General features: G+C 50.7%; 1 protein-coding gene across 1 annotated transcript; it reads right to left on the bottom strand.

Moving 5' to 3' along the window:
• Positions 1 to 4,103: 4,103 nt before the first annotated feature.
• PITX3 (paired like homeodomain 3) lies at positions 4,104 to 26,203 on the bottom strand. The gene is made up of 4 exons (XM_048312133.1): positions 25,963 to 26,203; positions 11,514 to 11,654; positions 6,666 to 6,871; positions 4,104 to 5,654 (listed from the first exon to the last, which is right to left on the bottom strand). The coding sequence occupies exons 2-4, from the start codon at positions 11,620 to 11,622 to the stop codon at positions 5,091 to 5,093; spliced, it is 879 nt and encodes a 292-aa protein (XP_048168090.1). The 5' UTR covers positions 11,623 to 11,654; positions 25,963 to 26,203; the 3' UTR covers positions 4,104 to 5,090.
• Positions 26,204 to 26,386: the final 183 nt, after the last annotated feature.

Below are 26,386 nucleotides of genomic sequence, written 5' to 3'. Positions count from 1 at the left end.
CAGCACCCTCCTTTCCCAGGTCAGTGCTATTGCCCTGACACTTCCTAGGAATGTCTCCTCCCGGTACTTTGTGAAGAAAAGTCCTTCTTATGTGTGCTGGTGAGCTGAAATAGACAGCAGGCCTGCTTTGGAGGGGATGTATCTTGAGGATTTGACTGTTTTTGTTGAGTTGGGTTTTTTTCTACTTTGAGGGCACAGAGAGCAATCGGTTGCCTCCCGCGTAGGAATCACTGCTCAGGGGAAGCCGTCATCCCCGCTGAAGGCGTCTTTGAGGACCCTTGCACAGCTGGAACAACTTGTCTTAGGGGCGCATGAAGGGATGTGCGGAGGGTGCGGGATGCAGGGGAGCAGCCTTGCAGCTCTGGCACGGGCCGGGCAGAGGACGCGCTGCAGACACGGAGACTTAGCGAGGGCGGGAGTAGAAGGAGCTCCAGGCTGCGAGAACCGGTGAAGCCGGGCTGGGGAGTGGGCGAGAGCGAAGGGGGAGGATTTTCTCGGAGGCTGTAGAGGTGCCGCGGTAGTGGGGAGGTTTTTCACTGGCTTTATCCGTGCCGCGGGAGGGGGGCGGTTTTTCCCGGAGGTTTTCCCGGAGGCATTAGCGGTGCCGCGGGCAGGAGCGCGGCACACCCTGCAGCCCGCCGCTAGGTGGCGCTGCCGCCCGCGCTGAGGGCGCTGCCGCCGGGTCGGGCCGGAGCCGCAGCCCCGACGGTACCGGGCTCTGAGCGGCGGCTGGGACCGCAAATTAGAGCCACCTCTCACGGCTGCGGACCTATCTGAGCCCAGCTTTAACATGTGCAGCAGGGAGGTTCGCACCCACCCCGCGCTTCGGGACTCTATTGGCAGCACGCACCAAGCAAGAGCGGTCGGAACATCCTCCTCTTCCATCCTTCGCAGGACGCGAACCAGGGACGGTGCCGCGCTGCTTCTCTGCTGAGAGGAAGCACCGACAGCAGCTGCTGAGGACACCCAGCGCCGGTGCGCTGTCTCAGCCTTCAGACACAGCTGCGGGCGAGTGGAGAGCACAAGCCATGATGGTGATGGGGGCTAAAGTCTGGCCTTGAGTAAGAAAAGTGCAAGGAAGAGAGTATTTAGATAACCAGGATTTTTTCAGATCCTCTCGGTGTGGTGAACCTCACACAAAGTAATCCCAGAATTAGTCGTTGTTATCTACAAGAATTCCCGAGGAATTTCCCCCTCTTCAAAATGGGGACTGGGGCCAAAAGCCAGGAACTGCTCACAGTTAAATCCCCCCTCAAAAAAACCCATTAAAAAACAAAAAAACAAACAAGAAAACCAAAACAAACAAAAAACCCCACAACAACAACAACAATGAAAAACCCCAACCAAACAAAAAAACCCCAAAACAAAACACCAAAAATCCTGGATCAAATAATCTCACTATGTGTAACACTGGAGATGAGCAGGAGCTATGTGGACACATCAAGAACAGAATCTGGTCAAAATAATCCAATTTTCCTCTCTGACAGGGTAAGGGCATGGTGACAGAGAGCCTTGGCTGCCAGTCAAGCGGCTTTTAAGGGTGATCTAGATGGGATGTTGGGTAGGTACAAAACCCATTGGATAATTATACCCAGAGAGTTATCCACAGTTCACTGTGGAAAAGGAAGGGGTCTGTTGAGTGAAATTCAGGGACATCTGTTGTGGGTCTGTTTTTGCTCAGCACTTCCATTAATGATCTGGATGATGGAGGAGAATGTGCACTTGCTAAATCTGCAGATTGGGAAGTATCCAGTGACAAAGTTATTTGCCTAACAGGTCTCCAGAATAAGCACGATCCTGCTAAAAATCACATGCTTGGGGTTGCAGTGTCAGCAAGATATATCTGGGGGGGGTACTGGGGGCTTTTGAGAGAGAGAAGTACTGGGTAAGGCCTATAGAACACCTGCTGAGTTTGTGCTGAACCAGAGAGCATGATGTCCAAGCCCTGGCCCTGTGGGGAAGAAGCTGAATGTGGGAGGCTGAACTGGCTTGGCTGCACCAGGAAGGCAGGTGACATTTGTCAGACAGGGGACATCTCCCAGAGTGCTCTGCTGCCAACTTGCTTGATTAATTATTTGCTGTGGGCCATCTCTGTTTTCTGTAGATTTTAAGGCTTTCCCAGTGGTTGTGTCAGTTGTTAGGTACCATTGTACAAAGTGCTCTCAGCTCACAGCTGGTGTGTGGTTTGCCATCTGGTCTGGTGCAATACCTCTAGCTTCAGAAACAGACCCCATCCAGCATGGGAAGGGAAAACTTGAGCCAACTAGCCAGGCTGCAGAGCCACTGGCCACATGTAGCAGTTACCCGATGTGGGTACTGAGTCTGTCCTGTCTAGGAGGTCTGGAGTAATGTTAATTGAAATGACTGCATGAAAAACGTAAGGCTGAAAAATCAGGACCTAAACTAGGTCTTGACTTTTCCCCACCAGCTCCCAGAGGAGATAATGAGAACCATGTGCTGGAGCTGGCCTTCTGCTCGGCATAGTTGGTCATATCTTTCATCCACTGAGTCCTGCAACAGTCAGCAGCAGCCAGTCTTGTACTGCTCCCCCCAGCCAAACATAATTTTCTCTGTGAGACAAGTAGAGGATCTTCACAAGTGTCAGAGCAGCATAGAGAACCACCAAGCACAGGGTGGAGGGGCAGTGTGTGTGGAAAAGGAGGAGAGGAAAGACCAGGTGTGTAAAGAGTTCAACTCTTCATCAAGGCAGTAGGAGAGGATTGTGGCACCCCCTGTCTTGGGTTACCAGGGGGAGAAGGTGAACTCAGCTATGAGTTGGGCTCAGTGGAGGAGAGGGTATTAGAGAGAAATATTAGGCTCTTCTTTCTTCCCAGAGATGGAAGAGTCGCGTCAGAGAAGGGAGTTAAGCACAGTAGCACCAAGATGAGGTGTGTATTTGGTGGAAAGGCTGCTGGATGGCAGCTCCAGCACAGAATGGAAATTAACCACTGAATCTACTTCAACAGCACTGGTGCCCAGCAGCAAGGTAGGATCCAGGTTACAATGAAAGATATGGTCTGGGATGCACTGTGTCTATGTTTTAAATGTTTGCACTTGGTCTTTGAACCCTTCCACTGGTAGCTGTTTCAGTGCAGGGTATCTTGGCTCCCTCATTTTGGATTAGCTCAGGGCAAAAAATAATTTGTAACAGTGAGGGTGGGCTGACTCCTGCAACTGCTTTCAGCATCTGCTCATGAATACCTTCAGTAGCAACTGCTCCCTGTGGAAGACGCTTTGGCAACGACTGAGCAGTTTATATGCTTGGTTTGTGAGTGACCTCTTACTGTGTCCTAGTGAGGATCCATTCTTAGCAAAGAACTTGCTTTCTCTCTGCATGCTGATGATATTGCAGAGCATGGGTTATGCCAGATTTGCCTGTCCTATTCTTCCTGGTAGGAGAGTTTGTTGTGAAGATATCTTGGGGCTGGTTTTTTCTATCTAAAGAGGAAAGTAAAATATCGGAATTGTGTTTTCCCCTTGAAGTTTGTGCTTGATGAAGGGAAAGGTGATTGTACTGGGTAGAGATGTCCTGCTCCCCTGCTGCATGTGGAGCTTCCTTGGGCTCTTGGAGGGAGCAGCTGCCTCCCTCTGCATTGTGAAGCACGAGCTTTTCTGGGTGCCTGTATAGCTTGAGAGGACCACCTCTGTTTTACAGCTTTCCCAACAGAAACTGAGCAGGGCAGGTTGCTGCATCTGGCCTCTCCCCTGGGGGCCATTGCTCAGTTCGAGAGTGCTTGGGGGGATTCCCCTGCCCTGGGCTGTGGGAGGCCAAAGGCACTGGCCTCATCCAGCACAGTGGGGAAGCCTGAGCCAGAAGAAGCTCAACCTTCCTGCTGCACTGGGTGCATGCAGACAGGGAGCAGGGTGGGGACTTGTTTTCCTCTTCCTACTGTGTGTATGGGCTTTCGTTGTTCTGAGGAGCCAGGTATTTGATTTGTAAGTGAGGAACATGGACTACTCTTCCAAACCTCAGCCCCTGGTCCAACTTGGACTGTCTCATGCTGGTGCTTCTAAGGATGCTCACCCTTGCCTGGGCTGCTGGCACTTGATTTCAGAATCTTCAGATGAAGGTCCATGCTCTCAATAACCACACAAGCAGAAGCTTAAAGGATTTGTGCCAACTTTTATTATCTTTTTTTGGAAATGGGATTTGGGGAAGGGAAGGAGATGTGCAAGGAGGAGCTGATTGTTGCAAATGGGGATATTTGGGGGGTATGCTGGCAGCAGTGTGTCTGACTGAAATGACTGAAGCAGTAAAGCATGACAGCCAGGACACTGCCTCAGTGGGTGTGCTTCCTTTACAGGGTTTTTGGTTTTGAGGTCTACTTTGTAGGTTATTTCACATACAAAACAAGAAAGCATATTTTAATGTCTCTATATGTATTTGTATATATATAGGATAGATATATATATATACACACACATATTTTATATTCTTACAACCCCCAGCTCCTAAAGGTGTCAAGTCTGAAGGGCCATGTATATATATGCATTATAAAGAGATGCTAATTGACTGAGACAAGGCTTCCTTACTGGCTGCATGATAAATAAATGGGCAAGGTATCTTTCATCAAAATCTTGCACATGTGCAGAGAAAATGGTTCAGCCAAGCACCAAGTGGCACCCTCCCCAAGCTGTCCTGTCTCTGGCTATTTCCTGCAGGGATGATGTGCAGCTGCCCGTGCTGTCCCAGGGATTTGGGGAGCTCACCCCTGTGGGGCTTGGAGGGGCAGATTGAAACATACTTGGTTGTGCTGCCCATGGGTCAGGCACCCTGCATGTTTGGCCTCCTACTTCCCCATGGGGCTTCCAGTAGACTGTTTAAGTTTATTTTACCATGGAGGAGAAGGTTTGGTGGGCAAGAAGGGAAGGGGTTTTGAAGGGGAAACTCAGTCAAAATTCACCATACAATAGACAAATCTTCATAAAGGTTCGTCTGCCTGCTCATTCTTTTCTCTCTCTCTTTCTCTCCCTCTCCCTCTTACGCTCTCATGTTCACTCTCATTCTCTGCAGGACGTATGCTGTTGTAGGGCTAAAGGTCTCCTTTTGTCAGGCTAAGGTCAAGTCCTGGTTGGCAGAGGGCAGCCCTTCATACAGGCCTGTCCACAGCATACTGGCAAGGGCTCAGGTTGGAAGCTGCCGTCTGCACTGCCGGGTAGGTGAAGTTGGCATGCTGCTTGGCCTTCAGCCGCAGGCTGGCCAGGCTGGAGTTGCACGTGTCCCTGTACATGTAGGGGCTGGCTGTTGAGGCGTAAGGACAGGCACTGGATGAGACAGCAGAGTTGAGGCTTGGGCTGTTCAGGTTATTGATGTTTCCCAGGTTGTTGAGGCTAGAGGCCGGTACTCCGGTCACCGCAGAAGGGACCATGGATGAAGGCATGGTCATTGAGGTGATGGAGCTGGGCGGGGAGAACATGGGCTGGGAGGAGAGGGGACTGACGTTCATGGAGTTGAAGAATGGGAAGCTCTTGGCCGAGAGCGGACTGCTGGCAAGCCCCTTGGTGGCCCAGTTGTTGTAGGAATAGCTGGAATACATGTCATCGTAAGGCTGCATCAGTCCATTGAACTGGGCTCCAAAGCTGTTCTTGCACAATTCGGCCTGTTGGTTCCTCTCTCGTTTCCTCCACTTAGCTCTGCGGTTTTTGAACCAGACCTGCAAGAGAGAGAGAAGGAGGGCATGGAAATTGCTCTGGCTGTCCTTGCAAGGGGCCTTGCCCTGGTTTCTTTGCCCAGCAATTCAAGAGCTGTTGAAGAGCTGGCGATCCTCCCAGGGAGATGGGAGGCTGAGCATCAGGAAAGAGCTGCAGCAAGATGTCTAGGCTTCAGGGTCATCTCCCAGCAGGAATCACCAGGTGGTCCTCAGCCAACAAACAAAAACCCAAACCACTGCCATTTCACAACACACAGAATAACCCACCTCACTCAACAAACAGATGCCCTTTATACGGGAAAAAGAGAAAAATTCTTGCTGTTATTTCCAAGTGACCACAGCCAGGAGGAGGGGTTGGGGTTGTGTGACTTGGGAGCAAAGTATTTGGGGGATGCGGCTTGAGAGCTGCTGAACAAAGGAAATAACTTCTCTTGGTTTGACTTTACCTCAGGACTGCTTGGGGTGGGGTGTTTTAAGTCTGTCTTCTAACAGGAAAATCTGTTAGTGTTAGAGGGGCTCAAACAATATAACTTCCTAGAGCATGGAAGCTGCTGGAAGGCTATTCATGGTGCTGCTAACTCATATTTCTAGTAGCAGAGAGAAGCTCTCACTCCAGCTGGAGCCCTGCCACACCACGCCTGTGACTGCACAGTGGTTTGGGAATCCAAAAAGGTGCCCTCCAGCAAGGCTAAGGCTGGGGAATGATGCTTCTGCAAGGAAGGGGTCTGCTGGAATGAGGCAGGCAGCTGGTGGGGCTCTGTGGGGCAGAGCCTGGGCTTTGTATGTATCTGTGTAATTGCAAGGTGGCCCAGGATGGGGAAGGCACCACCAGCATGGGGTATATGTGTGTCGGGATGTGTCAAATCTCAAGTGCAGACCCTGGTGAGGTGTTTCCGAGACAGGGAAATTTTCTAGTGCTCCTAATTCCTTCCTTGGTTTGAGGACAGCTTGGTCATGCTTCACAGCATGCATCACAAGCTCAGGTCCAGGAAGGTGGAAGGGCTGCAGTCCTACCCGGACTCGTGCCTCTGTCAGGTTGGTCCAGACTGCAATCTCCTCCCTGGTGCTCATGTCTGGATAACGGTTTCTCTGGAAAGTGGCTTCCAGCTCTTGGAGCTGCTGGCTGGTGAAGTGCGTCCTCTGCCTCCGCTGCTTCTTTTTGAGCGAGCCGTCTTCGGGGTTGGAGTCGTCCGTCTGGTTTTGCTGGGACTTCTCAGTGTCTGTGTGAGAGACAGAAAGATGGGAGAGATCCCCTGAATTAACTTGTGGGCTTGGATGCACTTGGGGAGCCTATCCTTGGGGCAACCAGTGCATGCTCAGTGAGATCCCACTCCACTGTAGCCACCAGGAGTGGTCCCATCTCCCTCCCTTGTCCTTGCAAGCAGGCATCCATCCAGCACCAAAACCAATGGCCCCTTCACGCAGCAGAGTTTGCCTTTGTTTAACTGCCGTAATAGATGTTAGCTTCCAAGTGACTGGTTTTAGATTTTCCAAACTTCCAATACTCGGTTTTCATTTGTCACAGTTCACATGGGGGATAGTGGCAGAACTTACCCAGACCAGTAAGAAGGTTCTTACTCTGCTTAAAACTTTCTGCCTTAAGGTGTCCTTTAGAAAAACTGAACGGAAATTGACACTTATGACACAGCAAAAGATCCAGTAGCGTTTCCGTGGACAAGTCATGGGAAAAGGCAAATTGATAGCAAGCTGAGGCTCTTCAACTAATTAAACCTGAGGACCACAATTTTTCACTCCCCTTCTTGCTCCTTTACCTTCTCACTTAGGTGCACATGTTTTGATTTTTTTTAAAATAAGAAAAGGCCTCTCTTAGACCATACCATGAAGCACTCCAGCATCTCCCCGTCTTTCTGCCCCTGCCCTTCTCCTGACTCACAGATCCTTCTTCTAGAGGCAGTATCTCTCATTTCACTGCCCATTAAATGAACATCTCAAAACTCTCCAGTGTTCACACTGGTATCACACTGAAATGTACTGCTCAGCCTCCTTCTGGGCATCAAGTCCATGTCTGCATGCTGAGCTTTTGGCTGTTGTGGGTGGAGGTGGCAGCCAGCTGCTTCCCTGTGTCACAGCCCTTTTTGGGGGCTGTGCAAATCCAAGCAGGCAAAATGCAAATAGAGGCAGAATGCACATACAAATATCTTCCATTCAGTTGTCCTCCACAGACTGCCCAACTGCTCATATGTGACATTTTCTTTTATGATGGAAGAAAGCTATAGCTTGTGTTTAATTCTGCTGGGAATCAAGACAAGTCACCATAGAGGAAAATTAATAATTTCTGATGTTCAACTCCTCCTTCCTTTGATCTAGAAGCCAGGTGAAGCTTTTTCCATTTTCATTTCCAAATGAAAATCAGGTCTTCAGCAGGGAGTGGAGGTGTTCTTTTACAATGGGAAATAGTCTGCTAAACTAAATAGAAATTTTTGCAAATAGCTCCCAAACTGTTCCACTTGGAAGAATTACCTTTACAAAAATCCTGGCATCACTCTGCTAAAATTGAAATTTTTGTTTGGTTGCAGTTCTTTGAGTGGAAGCTAGCTTAAAAGGCTTCAAAGTCCAGAAAAATCTCAACATGAAGGTGTCTGGTGCAGCCCCTTAATGAGTAGGAAGGAAAGGAGACAGCAGCCTGGAATACAGCTGAGTCAGTGAAAAAAGGGATTCCTCAAGTCAAATGGATGTGCTCCGGAATAATAGGCTCTGTCTTTTCCATTTAATTTTTATGGGGCATGAGAGAGGCTTAAAAGCATCTGAGCCCCACCAGAGAAGAGACTCTGCTGCAGGGCAGTGCTGTGCCAACAGCAGGTGCTTTAGCGGACCCCAGACCTGGAAGATGCTCCTGTCTCAGGAACTTGGTACCACTACCCTGCTCCTATGACAGCCTGTTAATTTACAAATATTTTCCTACTGTTCCTGGAAAACCTTCCTTGTACTTGCCTTTCTCCAAAGGGAGCAGTGCTGGAGTCGTAGAGTGCATTTGCAGGAGAGGTGCTCGCTCTCCATGGAGGAAACCCTGGGTATGGTCAGTGGTTTGCTCCCCACCAGCCACCTCTGCTTCTGTAACCCATCTGATGCTATCCACCAGCAGGAATGTGAATGCAAGGACAGTGAGATGGCCACTGCTCACAGCAGCAGGTTATAAGTTGGTTCTTCTGAGCAGGAAGGTGCCATGTCCTATTCCCAGCACCAGGACCAGTTTGTGTTTCTATGCAGGGTATACCTCTTACAAAAACTTTCCCAGCACACTCTTGAAACAAAGCCATAGAAATTGAAAAGCGGAATGAAAGAGCTTGGTTGTGGTCTTGTGGTACTCTTCTCATTTTCATGAGCATCTTTGTTTGTGGATTTCATATTCAGCAGAATTCTTGAAAGTGTGCTCTTGGTGTGGATTTTTTATAGTGGTTCTGGCCTAGGAGATTAATCTGATTTCTCTAACTCAGTGCTCTAAACCAGTATTGGATGCAGGAGACTCCTGCACTATCCATCTCCAAAAGAGATTAAAAGGAGAGTGATGCCCCCCATCTGAGCTAGTTATTAGGAATGGCTCAATACAGATGAACCGACAACATTTGGTTTGTTTGTTCATCTGCTGAGCCTGGGTTAATTAGGAGCCTGATGCATACAGGGGATGTGTTCTCACCAAAGTCCCTGACAAATAATCATTTCTAAAGGGGCTGCTGTGAAACAGGAGGCTGTGTCCTAATTGGGAACTCCTGCCCAGGACTGCCCTTTTTCACTCAGGAAGAAAATAGACCAAGAGAGAAAGAAAATGAAGTGAAGGTATCACTGCTTTATGGGCTACATCTGGGTGAAAGAGACCACAATGTATCTTCTCAATACCCTCTGGTATACCTACTTTTCATAAATCTTAAGTCTAAGGAGAAGTAGGAATCTGTTTGAGCCTTGAAAAATCTCTGCAGTTCATCTTGGTGTCCTTTTTGTTTCCATACGTGCTACCTGTGTCTCTTTCTGTGTCATCTCTTTTCTGTTTCTTCTATAAGCAGGGAAGAAGAGTCCTCTGTAAAAGGTGCAGAGTTTGGACTGGTCGCAGTAGGGACCAAAACTGTGGCAATACAGGGAAAGAAAGGAGCCCACAGAAAGGATGTGGGTGCCCTGAATCCATGCTGAGGAGTACAGTATGGGGAGATGTGGGGCAGTTCTTTACCTGCCTCACTTCTCATTCTTGCTCTCCCTTGACCTGTACTGCCTGATGAAACCTAACAGAAGAAGGTGTCACAAACCATGGCATACTATTGAAGGACACTTGAGATCCCTGGGTGCTGAGCCCAGACAAGCAAGGTTTGTGTTCACTTCCTCAGGATCTCTTACTGTGTGGATGAATGAAGCAGGGCCAAGGAGAAGTAAGGGAGGCTGGTGTCTTGAGGGGAGTCAAGAAGTGCTGGAAGTGCAGCCCTGCCCCTGTCCCCGGCAGCCCTTGGTAGCCAGCTCTATTCTGCCTGACACTGCTGATTCATGGGCTGCCATCAGCCTCTGGTGCAAAGGCACAAGCTGCCAGCATCTGCACGCAGCTAGTGCTGACAAACAGTCACCTGCCAGAACCCCTTTATTTCTAGACTGCTTAAGACAGTGGGGAGTGATGTAGCCAGGCATCCAACGTTTATTGTCACCCCAAAATAGGTTGTGGAATATATCTTGTACACGTTCGCCCACTCAGTGAAACTACTGTGGCCATAGCTGGAATTAGCTGCTCATGCCTAATGGAAAAAAAAGTCAGTGCTTAAATTGGCAGTTCTACAGCATGCCAGGGTGGGCTCAGTAGGGAAGGCCACTTGAATGGAGACACTGCCATGCATCCAAAGCAGCTGACGAGAAGCCACTGAGCTTGGGGATGTGCCCAACTAAGGTACGCGTGCAGTGGGGAATTTGTCGGGTGGATTCTCTGACTCTAGTTATCCCAGTGTAACTCCCTTTACGATACTTTCTCTGGGGAATTTTAATCTGCATCATTATCCTTATTAGCTTTTGCATGCGGGTGAGCCTGGAGGCTTTACACAGAGAGCAGCGGGCTGTCCCCAGCCCTCACTCCCTCATGCTGGCACTGGCAGAAGCAGCTTTGCATTGTCCTGACACATCCAGAATAACAAGGGATGCAGTGGTAACCGGACAAATGTAAAATCCAGAGGAAGCCATAGCATTTGGTAGCTGATTTCTGAACAGGTGTGAATGGTGATGTTTCTTATTCAGAGCCTGATAAAGAATTCAGCAGGCTTGGGGTTTGTTCAGTCTTTGGGAATGGTCAGAGGCATCTCTGTGGGAGAGCAGCAGAGCAGTGCACCAAGGCACAGGTGAGGAGGCTTTTGCAGTTAAAGCAGGAGCAAGACAGTGCTTCCCTTTCATCTTATTGACTGAACCTGGAAAGTTCAGCCCAAGATTTACCTTTATCATGGAAAGTTTAAACCTAAAAAATTTAAACAGAGGTAAAAAAAATAAAAGGGCCGTTTAAAATTAGGTATAGTGTTCTGTGTATTATACTTCCTATGTTGTGGGGAAAGCTCTCCTGCTCTGGGGATCCTGTTTAGGCAAATACAATAAAATCTTGATTGGCCTGTGACCCGACTTGTCTGGCCCCAGCCTGCCATGGGCTGTGCCCTTGTGAGCAGTGGCTTCCTTCAGCCAGGACCAGATGACCCTTCCAACAGCTGTCATTGTAATATGCACCCTTATGCCTTCCCCCTGCTTTTTGGGACAGCCATGCTGCTATGGCACTGTGCTGGCTCCCAGTACAACAGGAAACTGTCCCTCCGGGAGCACTGCAGCCACTGGCCACCCAGATCCACCCACAAGGATGGGTCAGGGTCTTTCTTGCATCTTGAGCCTTGCACTCACCACTGTGGTCCTGCCCTTTGCAGCTGTGCTCGTGTTGAGGAGTTCCAGAGTCCGAGAGAGACAAGGCTGGGCTGCGAGCCTCTGCATCTGCCAGCAGGTTGAAATCCATGGGGCAGGGATGGGCAGTGGAGGAGGAAGAATCTGAAAAACAGTAGTCACAGGGAGATCAATCTGTGTGTGTGACCTCTCCTCACCACCTCCAGCAGGCACCCGCCTTGAGGAAAGGTCTAGGAAAAGCAAAGGATCCCTGTGGGTTCCTTGGACACCTTTGGGTTTCTTGGCTGGAAAACAGACATACTGGGCTTTCTGCTGAGCTTCCCTATAAATCAAAGATCATCTAGTGACACTTCTATTTGCAGCCTTCAGAGAAAGAGCCTCCAATTTATAGGTGACATTCAGACTGAAATAGCAACGCCGGGAGCATGCTGTGTAATGGAGATCTGAGGAAGTGGTTCTGGGCCAGCCAAGGGCTGTTAGCACCTTCCCCAGTCATCCCACCTCTCCCATCCTCCCTGCCCAGCTTCCCTCCTCTTTCTCTCTTGTTTCTCCACAAGCTGGCCAAGCCTAAGTAAAGCTGTCCAGAGAGCACTACATGCACACATCCCAAAAGAAAAGCATTCCTGTGCCTGGCAGTGAGAGGAAGGCACATCTGCCTGCACAGCCACTGCTACAAGCAGAGACCCAGGCAGTGTAAGTGGACTCCTTTGGGGTACACAAGGACCTCTGAAACCTGAATTAACATGGGAATCACATTTCACACCCTTAGGTGCCTGGGAATGAGTGATCCTGGCTGCAGCAGGAGCTTGCTTCCAGCCTTAGATCATCCTGACTGAAGGCTCCCCATGTCCCCTCAAGAGACTGGCCTGTGCTGGTGAGCCATCTTCCCTGGCTGAAAGCTTCCCAACTGGGAAGCTGTCAGTGCTGATCCCCACAACTGCCGGAACCACTGTGACTCTTCTGCCACCTCTTTCCCCACCCACCCCTCTCTCCCAAGATCAATTATTTTCATCATTCACTTCCTTATGAACCCTGCATCCTCCACCTGTATTGCCTAAAGGAGATCAGCTGAGAGCATCACTTTGTTCTGGACCACATCTGATGCTCATGAAGAGGCAGGCATGAGGGAGTAAGTGTTCCAAGTCTGGTCGCATCCCCTTGGAAAGGTGAGCTAGCCCTGTGTTAGCCCCTAATCTGAATTTTGGATCATAACCCAGAAAAACGCAGGATGTTTCACTGCCACCAGTACACAGTTTATGAAGGCTGAATCACTTTGAGGGGACCACAGCAGCTTCTGAAACTTCAGCCACCCTCAGCTGATACCTCAACTTCCCAGATAGGGATCCTTTTCCTCTAAAACACAACAGCTGATGCACTGTGCCAGGATCTGGGACCCCTGGGTTTAGGGAGGTTTGGACCGGGTGTTTGGGACTTTCAGACTTTAGGTGGAGATCAGTTGTGAAAGCTGGATTCTGGGTGATGAAGGATTGCCCAGCCCCTCAAATCCACGTGTGTCAGGGAGGGAACATGCTGAAGACAGTCTGGACTGTGTTAGTTTTTAGACATGTAAACAAGAGATTAATCACTTAGCTGTTGCACCTCCTTTGGAGGTAGATGACAGTGACTAAGAATGTATTTTCAGAGCTGTCTGAAGTCTCCTTTAGTCAATTTGCACAAGGCTGCCACTAGGGCCCTTGGCAGGGCTGATTCCCATACCTGTAGTGTGCTTCCCAGGCTGTGGTGAGAGGGCAAGGAGCCATTTATAATGGTTATCTTGCTGGCTTTTCTGCAGCAGATGTCACTCACAAAACCCCTGCAGTCTTCCTTGCTCTTTGCTTCGCTTGACCTCCATTCACCGCCTCTCCCAGGTACCGGTGGGGCAGTCTCAACACCAGCCTCAGTCAGTGCTCTCTGGAAGCAGCACCTAATGAAGCAGGACTCTATTCTGGTTTCCCAGACCTTTGCCTTGCTTTGGGCTTTTCCTCTCCTGTGGGAGAGAAGTGGCAGGACTCCGTCTTTGCCATGAGGCTGGTTTCCATTTCCACTTTGTGGCAAGCCTGACCTTTGATGTCTGCTGGCTGTGTTAAGCTCCTGGCAGCAGCCAGGCACAGCCCTGTTGCTTTTTGCTGTGTGTACATGCATGAAGTGATGTGACAGGGACTGTGTTTTCTTTAATACCTTTGCATGGAGTAGGGGAGTCCATCTGCTGCTGATATTGCCATGGCTTTTAGCATTACTCTCAGAATTATGCAGAAACGCGCAGTGAATTAATTCCATGGATTAAGTCTTGATTAAGATGTGTGTCACTTTGCTGTCTCAGAATTTATTAAGAGCCCTTCTTGAGTCTGCAGCAGATGGAATTTCTGCCCAATGTTTGTAGATGATAATTTCCCCTCTTCTACAGCCATTTGCATATGATTGCATCTGTCAAGCACAATTTCCTCTCTTCTAGGGCTCGACTCTGTACTGGACGATTTAAGGAGGAATTCAGATTCTTGCCTTGCTGTAACTCAAGGACAGTGTCCTCCTGTGCAGGGTCCTGTTTGCTCTTTTTTCCACATCTTGCATTGCTTTCATCTTTGCAAACTAGAGTGAAGATAGGAAAACCAGGGGAGAGTATCTTACACAGGTAAGGTTCCATAGGCATAAATGACAATACAAGATACAAGGCTCAGGAGAGCGTAGTCCTGGTATTGAAAATTTGTGCCCCATCCTGGGCTGCACCAGTGCAGTGGTTGCAAAGCTGATCCAAGCTGCTGGATACAACATAGCATGCTTACCCTGCCTCAGAGATACAGTGGGCACGTAGATTAAAACTGGCTATGAAGTGTGGCCAGTATTCGAGTTTAAACAGGGACTTGTGGCTGAGCACAAGTTTGCTTTGAGAACTGAATTTAAAAGCAGGGGGATTTCAGAGAGGAGATGTTTTATGTATATATGTAATTGCATAACCTATTGCATGTACCGTATGTGGTGGCATCAAGGAATGCCTTCTCAGTTTGCTGTGAGCAGGTCATGGAGAAGCAAAAGCAAGGGGATAAAGGGATCTGCTCAGCGTGATTATAAAAGCAGGAAAAGTCTGCAATGGGGACAGCATGTGAGCTCTGTACCGATGTATTTACCCAAAGGCAATCGCATGCTACTGACACAAAAGGCTGTAAGGTAGTATTCTAGATGATACAGCCCTTTTGGATTTTAAAAAAGGAGCTTTTGTCCACATTGGCCAGGTCTTGCTGTAGGCAGAGACATTAAGAAAGTCAATGCTAAACCTTCATGGCATTTCTACTAAGTTGTTTGCCCGGTCTCAAGGAATTAGTGAAATTGGCACCTCAAAAACATTTTTAGATAAAATCAAATTTACCATCTTCATCTGATTCTTCATCTCACTTTCTTTTAACATAAAAGTATGGTTTCTTTAGGGATAGCTCCTGTACTAGCAACATGCAGCCAGGCTTGCTCAGGGGCTTCAGTTTTTTGCAAAACTAGCCATGACTCCTAGTCTGCTCCAGCAACTGTAACTCTTTCCATGGATGTATGTGAGTGCTCCTGAGATAAAGGTTCCCAAACCTGTAACAAACACATCTCTTCTTCCAGTCACTGCTCATCTGTGTCGTCTCCTTGGTGCCCATGTGAACATGCTGCAGCCACCTGTGCAAGATCCTCCAGTCAAAAAGGGAGTTGCCGTTCCTGCTCCATGGGCATGGTGGAGGGCAGGGAAAGAACAGTCCTGGCTCTAGGCCTTTTCTCTTTTCAAATTCACCCCTTTCTATTTCTGTGTCAGTTCCTGACTGCCCAAGCCAGGGCCATTTGGGCAGTAGAAGGAGAACAGTGAGGAGGGCAATCTTGTTTACCTGAAAAGAGAAACAAGGGTCCCTGTGACCCATCTCCTGGTTCTCAGTAATATACTGTTCCATCACCTGGGAGCAAAGAGGCTTTTGCTTGGGTTTTTTTTTTCTTTGAAGGGGTGAGAAGGAAACATAAAAGCTGACTTCAAGCCAAGTAAGGCTAATTATAGGGGTGGCTTTTGTGATGTGGGTCTTGCCTGTTGAGAGCTGCCTAGAGACTGACTAGTGTGTGCTGCTTGACTCTCTGCACTACCATTGGGGAGCAGGCTTCCTGCTGGACCTGCTTTGGCAGGTTGATCTGGAAGTGAAAAGCTGTCTCTTGCATTGTTTTGATGTTATTTGACTTCCCGTGGGCATGCAGGGGTGCTCTAGCAAGGACCTGATGCTTCAAGTTCCAAGGTAGCAGCACAATGACCACTGATGTCCCAAGGACAGGAGGGAAGCCTTAAGCCGGCCTCTCTCAAGCAGATCAGCACAGCCCTGTGCATGTGAGTTTGCTGCCTCCATCCAGGGCCATAGTAACTGAATCTTCTGCTTGGAATTGCTGATCTCCACAAAGAGTTCAGGGTTAACCCTCAGGCTGAAAGGTGCTCCGCAATCATTTGTGGGGAAGTGTCTTTTCTTTCTTTCATGCATCCCCTGAGGTGAATGTATGATGTTACACTAGATTCTTAGTGTCAGAGCTGTCTTCCTGCTCCATCAATTGCAGAAGTCAAACTACTGCTGATTGCTTCACTCCTCCCATGCTTGTGTTCCCCATATGCTGGCTTACTTTTAGGAGAGACAAACATTTGGGACTCTGTTTAAATGTACATTTTCAGGAAGATGATCAGCCTCTGTGCTTTCATCCCTGTGGGAGGCTGAGCTAAGGTGGAACAGCCCCTGCCTGTCCCTCTGCCGCTTGTCAAAGAGGAAGTGATTGAGACTGTGCCTGTTCCCTCGCATAAGAGCATTTTGTTTTCTGGATCCATGTGTTTGTTCAGGGGATGGTGCCATCAGAGTGCCTGTGGGCTGGAATTACAAGTGCCACATCAGCCCAGCACATGAATTGCACAGCAACCAAGATTCTCTTTGCTGGCCAACACAAGTGCTGCCGGTGAGGGGCTCTTCCCCTGCTGCTAGAAAGCAAGAAGGATGGCATGCAAAATGAGTTAATATTTGTGTCCTCGAGACTATAGAAATACAACTATGGGGAGACCAAGGTCACCCACTGCTAAACATCTCAGTGTAGCTTTAAATCTCTAATCTTAATGGAATTGCAGCAGGAACCAAGAGCAACCATTAATCACTGGAAGATAAACAGCAGCAGCCAACTGGTGACCCGGAGCGCAGGGCCATTATGGGACAGGAGAGCAAGCTGCCTGCCTCCAAAAACATCAGGCTGTGCACAGCCTCAGGCTGCCTGAGCAGTGGTTTCGGGTGCACACTCAGAAGTGGATCATCAACCTCCAGCAAGGGCTGAGTCACAGGTTATAATAAACTTTATTTCTCGATTTAGTCCCTACAGCTGGGCACTAACCCCTGAGCTCCTGAGGGAGGCTTCGTAGCGGTGTGTGTTGCTTTGAAGCCGGGAACACGGTTTAGGGATTTTATTCCTCCCATCAGTAGAAATCGACAAAGCTCCCTGAGGCACTTAGTGGCTTTGTTGTCAGAGCAAGTTGTCTGGCACTGCCCCACACATGGATTGGGCTGCAGAGCACTGACAGCCGTGCATGGTGCCATGGAACTGCAGTAGCCCAAGCTATTGCTGCCAGGCTTCCTGGCCACAGCCGGCAGCAAGGATCTGAGAGCTGGCAGCTCTCTGACAAGGAGGTCCAGGTTGCTTCTCTTTTTGTGCATGGCTCTAAGGAGAAATTTCCAATAATGTGAGGTGGGAAGAGGGAGAGGAGGTAAGATGCTGCTGCTGACTTGTCTTATGATGTAGGTAAAACTATTTGACTGTTCTGGAACTGTATCCTTCATTTCAGAAGTCATGTAAATGAGCATATCTGAACTGGTGAAGGTAATGAAGCAAGATTCCTTTAAGTGCTTTCAGATCCTCAGATAAGAGGTGCTAGGAAAATGCCCAACCACGCTGGACACTGCCTAATGCATTTCCTGGGGGCTGGAGGCAAGATGAGATCAGGCCACTCGCTTCCTTCACTTTGACATGAACCTCCAGCTGCAGAAGAGGATGATGGCTGAAACCTCTGCTCTGGGTAGCAGAGGGTTAATAAACTGCCTGTATTCCGGAGGATTATCACAATGGAAGTGTCCCAAGGATTGACAGCTCCATACCCATGTCCACAGCAAAAAAAGCCCACAATGGAATGTGTCCCGTTCGCTTATTTGATGGGCTGCACGATGCCCCTGTGCTGTGGAAGCGCCCTGATGTCACCATGCCCCATACACAGTGCAACATTCCCCCCAACAGGTGTGTCTGCAGTCTCCCAGACTGGTGCAGACCCCACCAAACTGAAGCACAGAGGCAGGGTAATGTGCTTGGGCTTGGCTTAAAGCAAGTTCTTTGCAATAGTATCTTTGGACCTCAGTGCTGCCCTTAGCCTACCTAGATAGTTTCTGAAATGGCACACAAAATCTGGAAATGAATTGCTAATCCTAGCACAGAAGAAAAGTCCTGCCAGACTTCCTGCAAAGTTGGGATTTTTTCCCTAAACATTCATAGTTCTTGCATTCTTGTAAGCATTGTACTTCAGGTCTCACTGTGTCCAGCTGTGTTTTCAGTATCCCTTGGATGCTATGCCTCAGTGAGCTGTTTGGCACCTTGGATCTATCAAACAGGACTAGGATTTTCATTCTGACAGACGATGCAGTTATATTAATAAGGTTATGCTTTGTTATGGCTTATTTTGTTTGTTAGGCATCTGGAACAAAATAAATCAGCAAAAACTCAGTTTTGCCCAAACAACATTCGATCACACAAAGTTGCTGGCATGGTGCGGATCCACCATGCAGGAGTGCTGGGAGGGAGAGCACGGTCTGCAGTTATAGGAGAAGAAAAGTCCTTTAGGGAAATTAATCCCTTTGTTTCGGGGAAGGGAGAAAAAAGACTGATTTCAGTGAGAAGTTCTGCCTGGGAAAATCTTGCAACTAACAAAGGATCTGCTAAAGTGGAGTGCCAGCACTGGCCTGGCCAGAACATACTGACTCTGCTCATCCCCACCTGCCCTTGCCCACTCCTGCAGCCCCATCAGGCTCCAAAGCGACCCATGCCACTACTGAGGGATCTCCCTGCGTCTGCATGAGAGAAATAGCTGCACAACCACAGCGTACAAGGGATCGTGATCTCCTCTTGCAGAGCCAGGAGTGAGACGAGACAGTTGCAAGCCAGGATCTTGGGCAGGAATGAGAGGTGCAGGCAGCCTGTCTGCAGCTCAGGGCTGGACACGCGCTGCTCATGCAGCAGCAAAGGCCACCAGGGCCTGGCATCAGCAGATCGGTATGTGTTGCTGTATTTAGTTGGGCAATTGTATGAATTTGACTAATTATTCTGGCAGTCAAAGGAAACTGGCCTGATTCCTATGGGGGCTGTGCTTGCAGAAGCTGGGCAGGGTCATTTCTGTATCTCTATGGCCGTAAAGTTGGCTCATTTTAGGGAGGCCCAGATAGCTCTGTGACTCCAGCTGCTGTCAGGAGATTTGTATGCAGATGGAGAGCAGTGGATGAATCAGATGTTATCAAAGACGTAAATGATTCTCACAATTAGTAAACACACTCAAGAAAGCCCCTCATCAAGTGGGTGATGCAGGAGGTTGTAGCTCGAGAAGGATCCCCTGCCACCAGCATGTCACACTGCTATGGCTGTGTGACCTCCATGCACTGTAGAGCTGCCAGTGTCTGCCATCCATCACCACTTCTGGAAATCCTTTCTGGAGAACTTCGACTTGATCATAAGCATTTGTTCTATGACAGAACTCGGCAAAACCAGCAGCTAGAAAGAAGCTTTTCTGGAGGGAAGGGGTGGTACTAGATCATTGTTTTAAAACAACCTGTCAGAGCCCAGTGGGTTGCAAAACTGCAAAGGAAAAAGGGGTAACTGCCACGAGTTCTGTGATGGCCCCACCAACCACCATGGCCAACGAATAGCTCTGTTGGTTAAGGAAACAAGAGCCCAGAAACTGCTGGCTTGCTCCGAGGGATGTGTTGTCTCAGTACAAACCCGCAGTGCCGGAGGGAGCCGATGTCTGCTGTATTTGGCTGTAAAGTTTCCCGATGATTTGTCCTTTTTTTTCCCCCCAAGTAATTTATATTTAAATTTTCTTAAAGCTCTCTGGCAGGAAGATCCTTGCAGGATGAAGACTGCCGTGAATAAAACAAGTGGATGATCTCAGCTCACAGTATCCCTCCCCTCTTCCTTGCGATACTGCAGCTGGTAGGGCTGGGGCAGGAGCGGGGTGGCTCCGGGAGGGATGCTGGAGCTTGCTCCCTCTCCACACTCCATTTTTATGGACCTTGCAACATGCCCTGAAGGTCAGCCTGTTTACCTAGACACTGTTTGAAGGGGCGAGGGAGGCAATTAGCAAACACTGCCGGGGCCGATCCCGCAGTGCTTCGCACGCGGCCTGTGCCGGCAGGATCGGGCCCGCGGAGCGCCCGGTTTTCCTGTCGTGCACCGGCCGCGGACGTTGTGAGTATCGGGGGCGAGGAGGAGGAGGGGCGGGTGGGCAAGCAGAGCTAGCAGCCCCTCACTCCCGGAGCCTGTCGCCCAGGGGCCCCACTCGAGGCCGTGGCAAAATGTCTTGCGTCCCTAAATCCACGGACACAACAGTCATTGCAAAAGCAAAACCAAGAGGTTTGACTTTGGGGATCCTGAAATGTAGTGTGCTGCCTAAGGACTGTGTACAAAGTCTGCCTCTTTTTTTTTTTTTTTCTTTCTCCTCCACCCCTACTCCACCTCCCTCCCCCCTCCCCCGCCAAATCCTCAGTTTTTCCATCTGCTCGAGGCCGCATCCCATGCGGAGCCCCGGGAGGTAGGCAGTTTGGGTGGGTAGGAGAGGAAGCTGCAGAGCCCTAATTACTCAGCCAGTCTGGCCCTCGGGCGATCCCATCAAAGCGGCTCGGAGAGAAAAGGGATGGGGCAGAAGGATGTGAGCCATCTCACAACCCTGCTGCCTGGGTCGCACCACGTCCCGTCCAGGGGCCATCCTGCTCCGGGGACGGGGCTGTACAGCCAAAAACGCCTCTGCCCGCCCAGACCCTGTCAGCAACCTCTCTTGCAGCTCCAGGGCCCGGGAACGGCTTGCTGCTCGGGCATATCTGAGCTCAGGCACCGGGGCACCGTTATTAAAACCCACCCAACACAAAGTAAGCTGGAAAACCCTTTTAAATGGGACAAGGAAGTCCATATTTTTCATCACTTTGGTATTTCTCCCTGCTTAGGTATGGATCCATACGGAGACTGACCTTTATAGCTCCATTAATTTACCATAACAATCTAATTTTTAAAAATTATTCTGGTACATCCACTCCTCTAAAAAGTCTTATTTTATTTTGGAAGAAAACCTGCATGCATTTACTTTTAGAAAACAGCCTTGAAATAAATGCAAAAAATCACACCCCCCCCCCCCCAAACCCAACTCCTAGAACTGGTAGTTGGGATACTGTAGCACCAAAAATAAAACTGATGGAACAGAAAGGGAATTTCATGTGGTTTTCATTGTCAAGTCTAAGCTCAGAAACAAACAGGAAATAAAAATGGCTAAAACAAAAGGGATTTCTTTTAAACTGTGTTCAAATCTAAGTGGGGAGCTGCTTTATGTGGGAGGGATTCTATGTTTATTTGCTTTTAAAAAAAAGGAGTAAATAAAAATGTCCACATGCAGACAGGTCAACTTGATTTACCATTAAATCCTCATGTTTCACAATGGTAATTTATAATCAACTTTTTAAAAGAAAATTACACTCGTATAAATGGCAGCATTGGAAAGGGGAGAAAAGGCAATGGGTGGTGGGAAGGCTGCTTCTGCTTTAAATGAGGTTGAGGGGAAGAAGGAATGGAGAGAGAGAGCTGAGAGAAAGAGAGGTAGAAGTAACTGCAAATCTCTAGTCATTTGTTTTATTCCATCTTTGTACTTTTTCAGTTTTTGCAGAGAGCTCGGCGGCTGCTGAGCCTTTCAGCCTGTGCCACACCATTGAAGCTCCCCAAGTAGCTATTTAATGTATTTATTTGAAAAGAACAGGCTGTAGGATCAGTGCTACATGAGTCAGTGTGGCATATGTGCTATATCCTCCCAACAGAAGTGTTTCTTAAGCTCTCAGATTTGGGATTGTGAACTCGTTTGCTAGGGGTTTACAAACAGGTATCTCAATCACAGCAGCTCTGATGGTGATTTTTAGGGGTTAATTTAGTACATGCAGGACACAGCTCCCTCAAGCTGGGAATCTGCTGAGATCCCCAGTAACTACAGCCCCATTAATGCATCTCAGAACACTTTGAATAGTTGAAAAATCAGAGGGACAAAATTAGTATCAGTTTCTGCAAATCCAGCTCTGGTTTCCCTCCTTTTTTGCACTATTCAAAAGGGTGTAAATGTTTGTTTTCTGGGGGAATTATGGTTTAGGAGACAGCAAAGAGCATCAGATTGAGGGTCAAGGGACAGAGGCTGCATTTCTGACTCAGGTAATTCTGCCATAGCTCAGTTTCTCCTCTGCTCAAAAGGGATATTTCCCTTTGTGCTAAAGCATCGAGAGACCCATGTATGGAAAGGTTAGAAGGCTCCTGAGGAGAGAGATCATAAGGTTCACTTCTTCAGAAACGAGTGCTCCAAGGCTGAACCTATACCCTGCAGATCAGTAGGAAATTTCCTGTTCATGAGTAGAAGATTGGCTCTCTACCTCAATCTGCTTGGTAATGCTCTGACATTGATGGGAAGGGAAGAGAGTGACCTCACTTGCTGACTCCCCACCTCTTTTTAAAGCCTAATAACAGAAATGTCTCTCAGGTACTGCCCAGCTAGATCTCCCAGGTCTTTCCTGAAAAAAAAGGTCTAATATTTAATTTTTTTGCCAGAACCCTATTCAGAATAGAACAGAAACAGATCTATTGCTAGCCATCCAAAAGGAATTGCTCTGGCCAGGCTGTCATACCTGTCCTCCTCTGGGGTCAGAGGGAGATAAGGATTCAAGCAAATCCTTTCCCACAGAAGTGACCCCCTCCTTTGCCGAGTCTGGCCCTGGTCCCTTGTGCTGCCAAGCTTCCAGGATCAGCCCGTGGACTCCCTTAAATACCCCAAGGAAGCCCAGAGCTAATAACCAGCTTCATTCAATTCCCAGTCACATTATTATCCAATCTGCCAGAGGCATTAATATTCAGAGGTGAGGTGGGAGGAGGGCAGGGGTGCTGGTGAGGGGGAGCAGCACACAAAGAGGAGGAAGGGAAGTGTGGCGGACTGGCCTCAGAAATCTTTCTCCAGCCGTCCGAAACCCCAGCCTATTTCAGCTGGGTGTTGACAATAGAGGGTTTTTCCAACAGCCTCAGCACTAACTTCAATACCAGCTGGTAGAGACTGTTCTCCAGTCAACAGCAAATGCCCAGCCTTGGCACAGCCTAATGCCCTCGGCCCCAGTGGCCCACAGCAAGAGGGGGAGCTTTGCCCCCTCTGCCATCAGGCCCTAAGTAAATAGCAATCTCCCATTTTTAAACAACCAGATAAATAGCTGAGCCTGCTCAGAGATGCCACAGCCTCCTGTTTCTGACTCTCCTCCCTCCATGGCCCCATAGTCTCATCCTGTTGCCTTCCTGATGGAGGGCACACAGCTTGAAACCAGCAGTTCTCCCCATCTGGGACTTTGTTTCCAGACCCAGGTACCTCCCCTGTCCCCAAGGCCAGGGCACATGTGCCAGGTCACGAGACAGACCTCATGTCCCCTGCTCATCTCATCTTCCTTTTGGAGCGGTCTCCTAGATCAGGTTTCTGGCTTTTTCTTTTTGGCAGTCTCCAAAGTCAGCCTCACCTCTCAATCTCAATGTTTTGGGTAGCATCTGACAGAGATAAGATACCTTTTTTTTTTTTGCCAGCTCTCCATAGGGTACATTAACCAATATCTTTGCAATCCAGTCACAATTTGCAGATCTATTAATTGCCTGAATTAAGCCCTTATAGAAATGTAATAGATATTAATTGAGGCTTGCAACAGTTTCTCTGAAAAAAATTAATATAGGTTTTTAAACCACTGGCTTGGAGAGGCATATAGGTGGGCTTGCATGGGCAGAATCTGGGCTGCAGGTCAGGCAAACACAGGAACTACAGTAAGAGCAGGAAAACCACCGCCCTTGCCCAGACCCCTCTCCAGGCTGGCAGGGAAAGACATCTCTCTGTGAGGTTTCTTGTGAGGAGTACTGGGCATGGTGTGACAATTTGCTAATGAAAAATAATTTTAAAAAATTAAAATCAAACTCTGCTCCAGCAGATATTTGCAAAAACTGAAAGCAGCTACCATGATCTGACAGTCCCTCAGGAGCCAGCAGGCAGCCCTTTGTCCCTCACAGCAAGGCACCATCAAAGCCCGCACAAACACCCATCCGCTTCAGGTCACCAGCAGGCTGAGGGGCTTGGACATGGGAGCCAGGGAAACCCTGATCCCATCGCCAAAAAGGTGGTCCTTTCCCTGTCTTTGGAAGATGGGACAGGAACAGAGGTGAGATTCTGAAAGACACCTTCCTGCGCAGCTCCTTTTAGCATCTCCCGAAATTGCAGATGGGGGAAGAGCCATTTCATCGCTAGTATCCTGCCTTCCAGGCCACAGGCCGTGTGTGGAAGACCCACAAGTTTGTCTGGGGGACGCCAAATTCCTCTCTTTGCTTTCAGCACTGGACTCCACTTAGAAAGTGAACGGATCGTGGGCCCATCAGTCGGGAGGCTGCTTCCCTCCCAGGTGAAGGAACGGGGCAGAGATGAGGGATTCGTTTTGATTTCTGCACCGCCATCTCGAAGCATCAGCCGGGTGCGGCGGCCGGGGGCTCACCTCCAGGCTCTGCCGGGCGCCGGCGTCCTGAAGCAGCGTGTTCCTCTGCAGCCGCCCGTGCGGAGCCGAGCTCTGCACCTGGTAACCCGCCGGGCCAGGCGGGGAAGGGGCGCGGAGCCCCGGGAGTTCCGGCCAAGGGACTGCTGCCCCGAGCTGCCTAACGCCAGCGGGGAGGCGGGGGGGCTGCGGCAACCCCCGTCAGGGCTCTGGCACTGCCGGGGGGGGAATCCACCCCCCTCCCCGCTCGTCCCCTCAGCTGTCCAGCCGCGGGGGCGCCGGGTGAACGGCCGACAGGTGTGCCCCGCTCGGCGGCACCGGGCCCGCCGCCCCCCCTCCCTGAGCCCGCTCCAGCAGCTGCAGCGAAGCGCGGGCATCGGCCCCCGCCTCGGTCGCCCTCCCCCGCCGCAGCCGCGGCCAGCCGGGACGCACCCGTTCCTTACTCCCGCTCCGAGGAGGAGGTCGGGGGGAAGGACAAGGGGGTGCCGCGCTGGCGGGCTGGTTCTTCCCCCGGAGCAGCACTCGTTGAGCGGGGAATAGACGGGGCAGCAGACGGTACCGGGCTCCGTCGGGAGCCCGCTGCAGTTGGCCGGGTTTCCCGGTCACTCAGCGGGACGGAGAGACGCCGCTCTGCACCGTGTCCCCGGCGCCAGGGCGGCGGGAGAGCCCGTGCAAGGGCCCGGAGGCCCGAGAGCCGGTTCTGCCCGAAGCCTCCCAGCGCCGGGCAGCCGCGCTCCGCCGGGGAGGCTCGATGCTCCCGGCAGAGCTGCCGCGGGGTCGGCGCTCCCTCCCCGCGTCCCGACCAGGTCGGTTATACCCGGTCGGGTCCCTGGAACCCCGTCCGCCGGCGCGCCACAGCCAGCGGCGTCCCGGGGCAGATTCGCTCCGTCCGCGGGGGCCGGCTCGCTTCTCCCCGGCTCTACAGGGAGGTCGACTCTGCTGTAAACAGGAGCCAGCCCATTACATAAATATCATTTATCCAACTGTCCAAAAGCCGTCGGGCTGCCTTCCTTTTCCCCGGCGACATCTCCCCGCCTCTGCTCCCTGAGCCCTTCTCCCCCGGACCCTACAGACAGCTGAGCCGCAGCCCACAGCGCTGTTATTTACAGCGAATCCCGGCTAATTTAAACAGCCCCTGCCCCACTCGCCCGAGTGGAAAATGACTAAGTTTAGCAACTGCAAGAGACTCCAGCAGCGCTTGTCGGGAAGGGGCCCGCGTCGGCCCCGAGGGGACGGTCGGGGCTGCGGGACCCCGACAGCGGCGAGTAGGGGGTCGCTGGGCCGTATAGGGGCAGTGGAAGCGCCGCGCCCCGCTGCCGGGCGGACAGCGCTCCCGGCAGCGATGGGGGACAGTTCGGCCGCGCACAGCCCCGGGACCCTTCTGGATGGTAGGGCAGGGCTCGATCCGCCCGCTCTCACCTGGTTGCCGTCCCCTGACCCACGGGAGGCGACGGAAAGCCGACCTCGCGCGGGACTAGGACTGACCCCGTGCTGCCGAGCACGGCACACCGAGCCACCCCGCCGGGGATGCTCTTACCCTGTGCCAGCATTGAAAAGGTTACGGCCGGCCAGGCTAGTATGAAGGGGCTCAGGGAGAAAGGAGGGGAGAAGCTCGCCCGGAAGGCCGGGGACGGAAAGGCACTTACAGCAGCTCCAGATGCGGGTTCGGCTGAGCGGACTTAATCCTGCGAGAGAGACGAAGCTGACCCCCGCCCCGCGGCCCAGGCTGCTCTGCCGCTATCAGAAAGTAAATCCCCCCGGCTCCCCAGCCACTCTGCGCGTCGCTGCCGGCCCGCGGCTTACGGGGAGGGCGGAGGGCGCCGGCCGACTGCCTCCCATTCACCCTGGCCATTCACTTTATGGCGGGCGGCCGGCGCCCCCCGCCAGCTGCACCGGGCGCCCCGCTCCCGCCCGCCCCATTCCAGCTGCGCCCCCGCCGCCGCCCGCCCCGTCCAGCGCCCCGCCCCGCCCCGCCCCTCGCCCGCGCCGCCCAATCGTCCCGCGGCTCATTTACATACTGCCGCAGCTCTGCTCTCGGATTGGTCGAGGCGGACGGTAGGCCTCGCCCCC

This window comes from Corvus hawaiiensis, chromosome 8, assembly GCF_020740725.1.
Source record: "Corvus hawaiiensis isolate bCorHaw1 chromosome 8, bCorHaw1.pri.cur, whole genome shotgun sequence".
Taxonomy (NCBI): domain Eukaryota; kingdom Metazoa; phylum Chordata; class Aves; order Passeriformes; family Corvidae; genus Corvus; species Corvus hawaiiensis.
This window is presented reverse-complemented; position numbering and strand designations above follow the sequence as displayed.

What these genes read in the sequence shown, in the direction of transcription:
- PITX3 (XM_048312133.1), bottom strand. Translation starts at nt 11,622, where the DNA reads ATGGATTTCAACCTGCTGGCAGATGCAGAGGCTCGCAGCCCAGCCTTG. An exon ending in CAAAGGGCAGGACCACAGTG is followed by an intron (nt 6,872 to 11,513) that starts GTGAGTGCAAGG and finishes TCTCTCACACAG; the next exon opens with ACACTGAGAAGTCCCAGCAA. An exon ending in TGACAGAGGCACGAGTCCGG is followed by an intron (nt 5,655 to 6,665) that starts GTAGGACTGCAG and finishes TCTCTCTTGCAG; the next exon opens with GTCTGGTTCAAAAACCGCAG.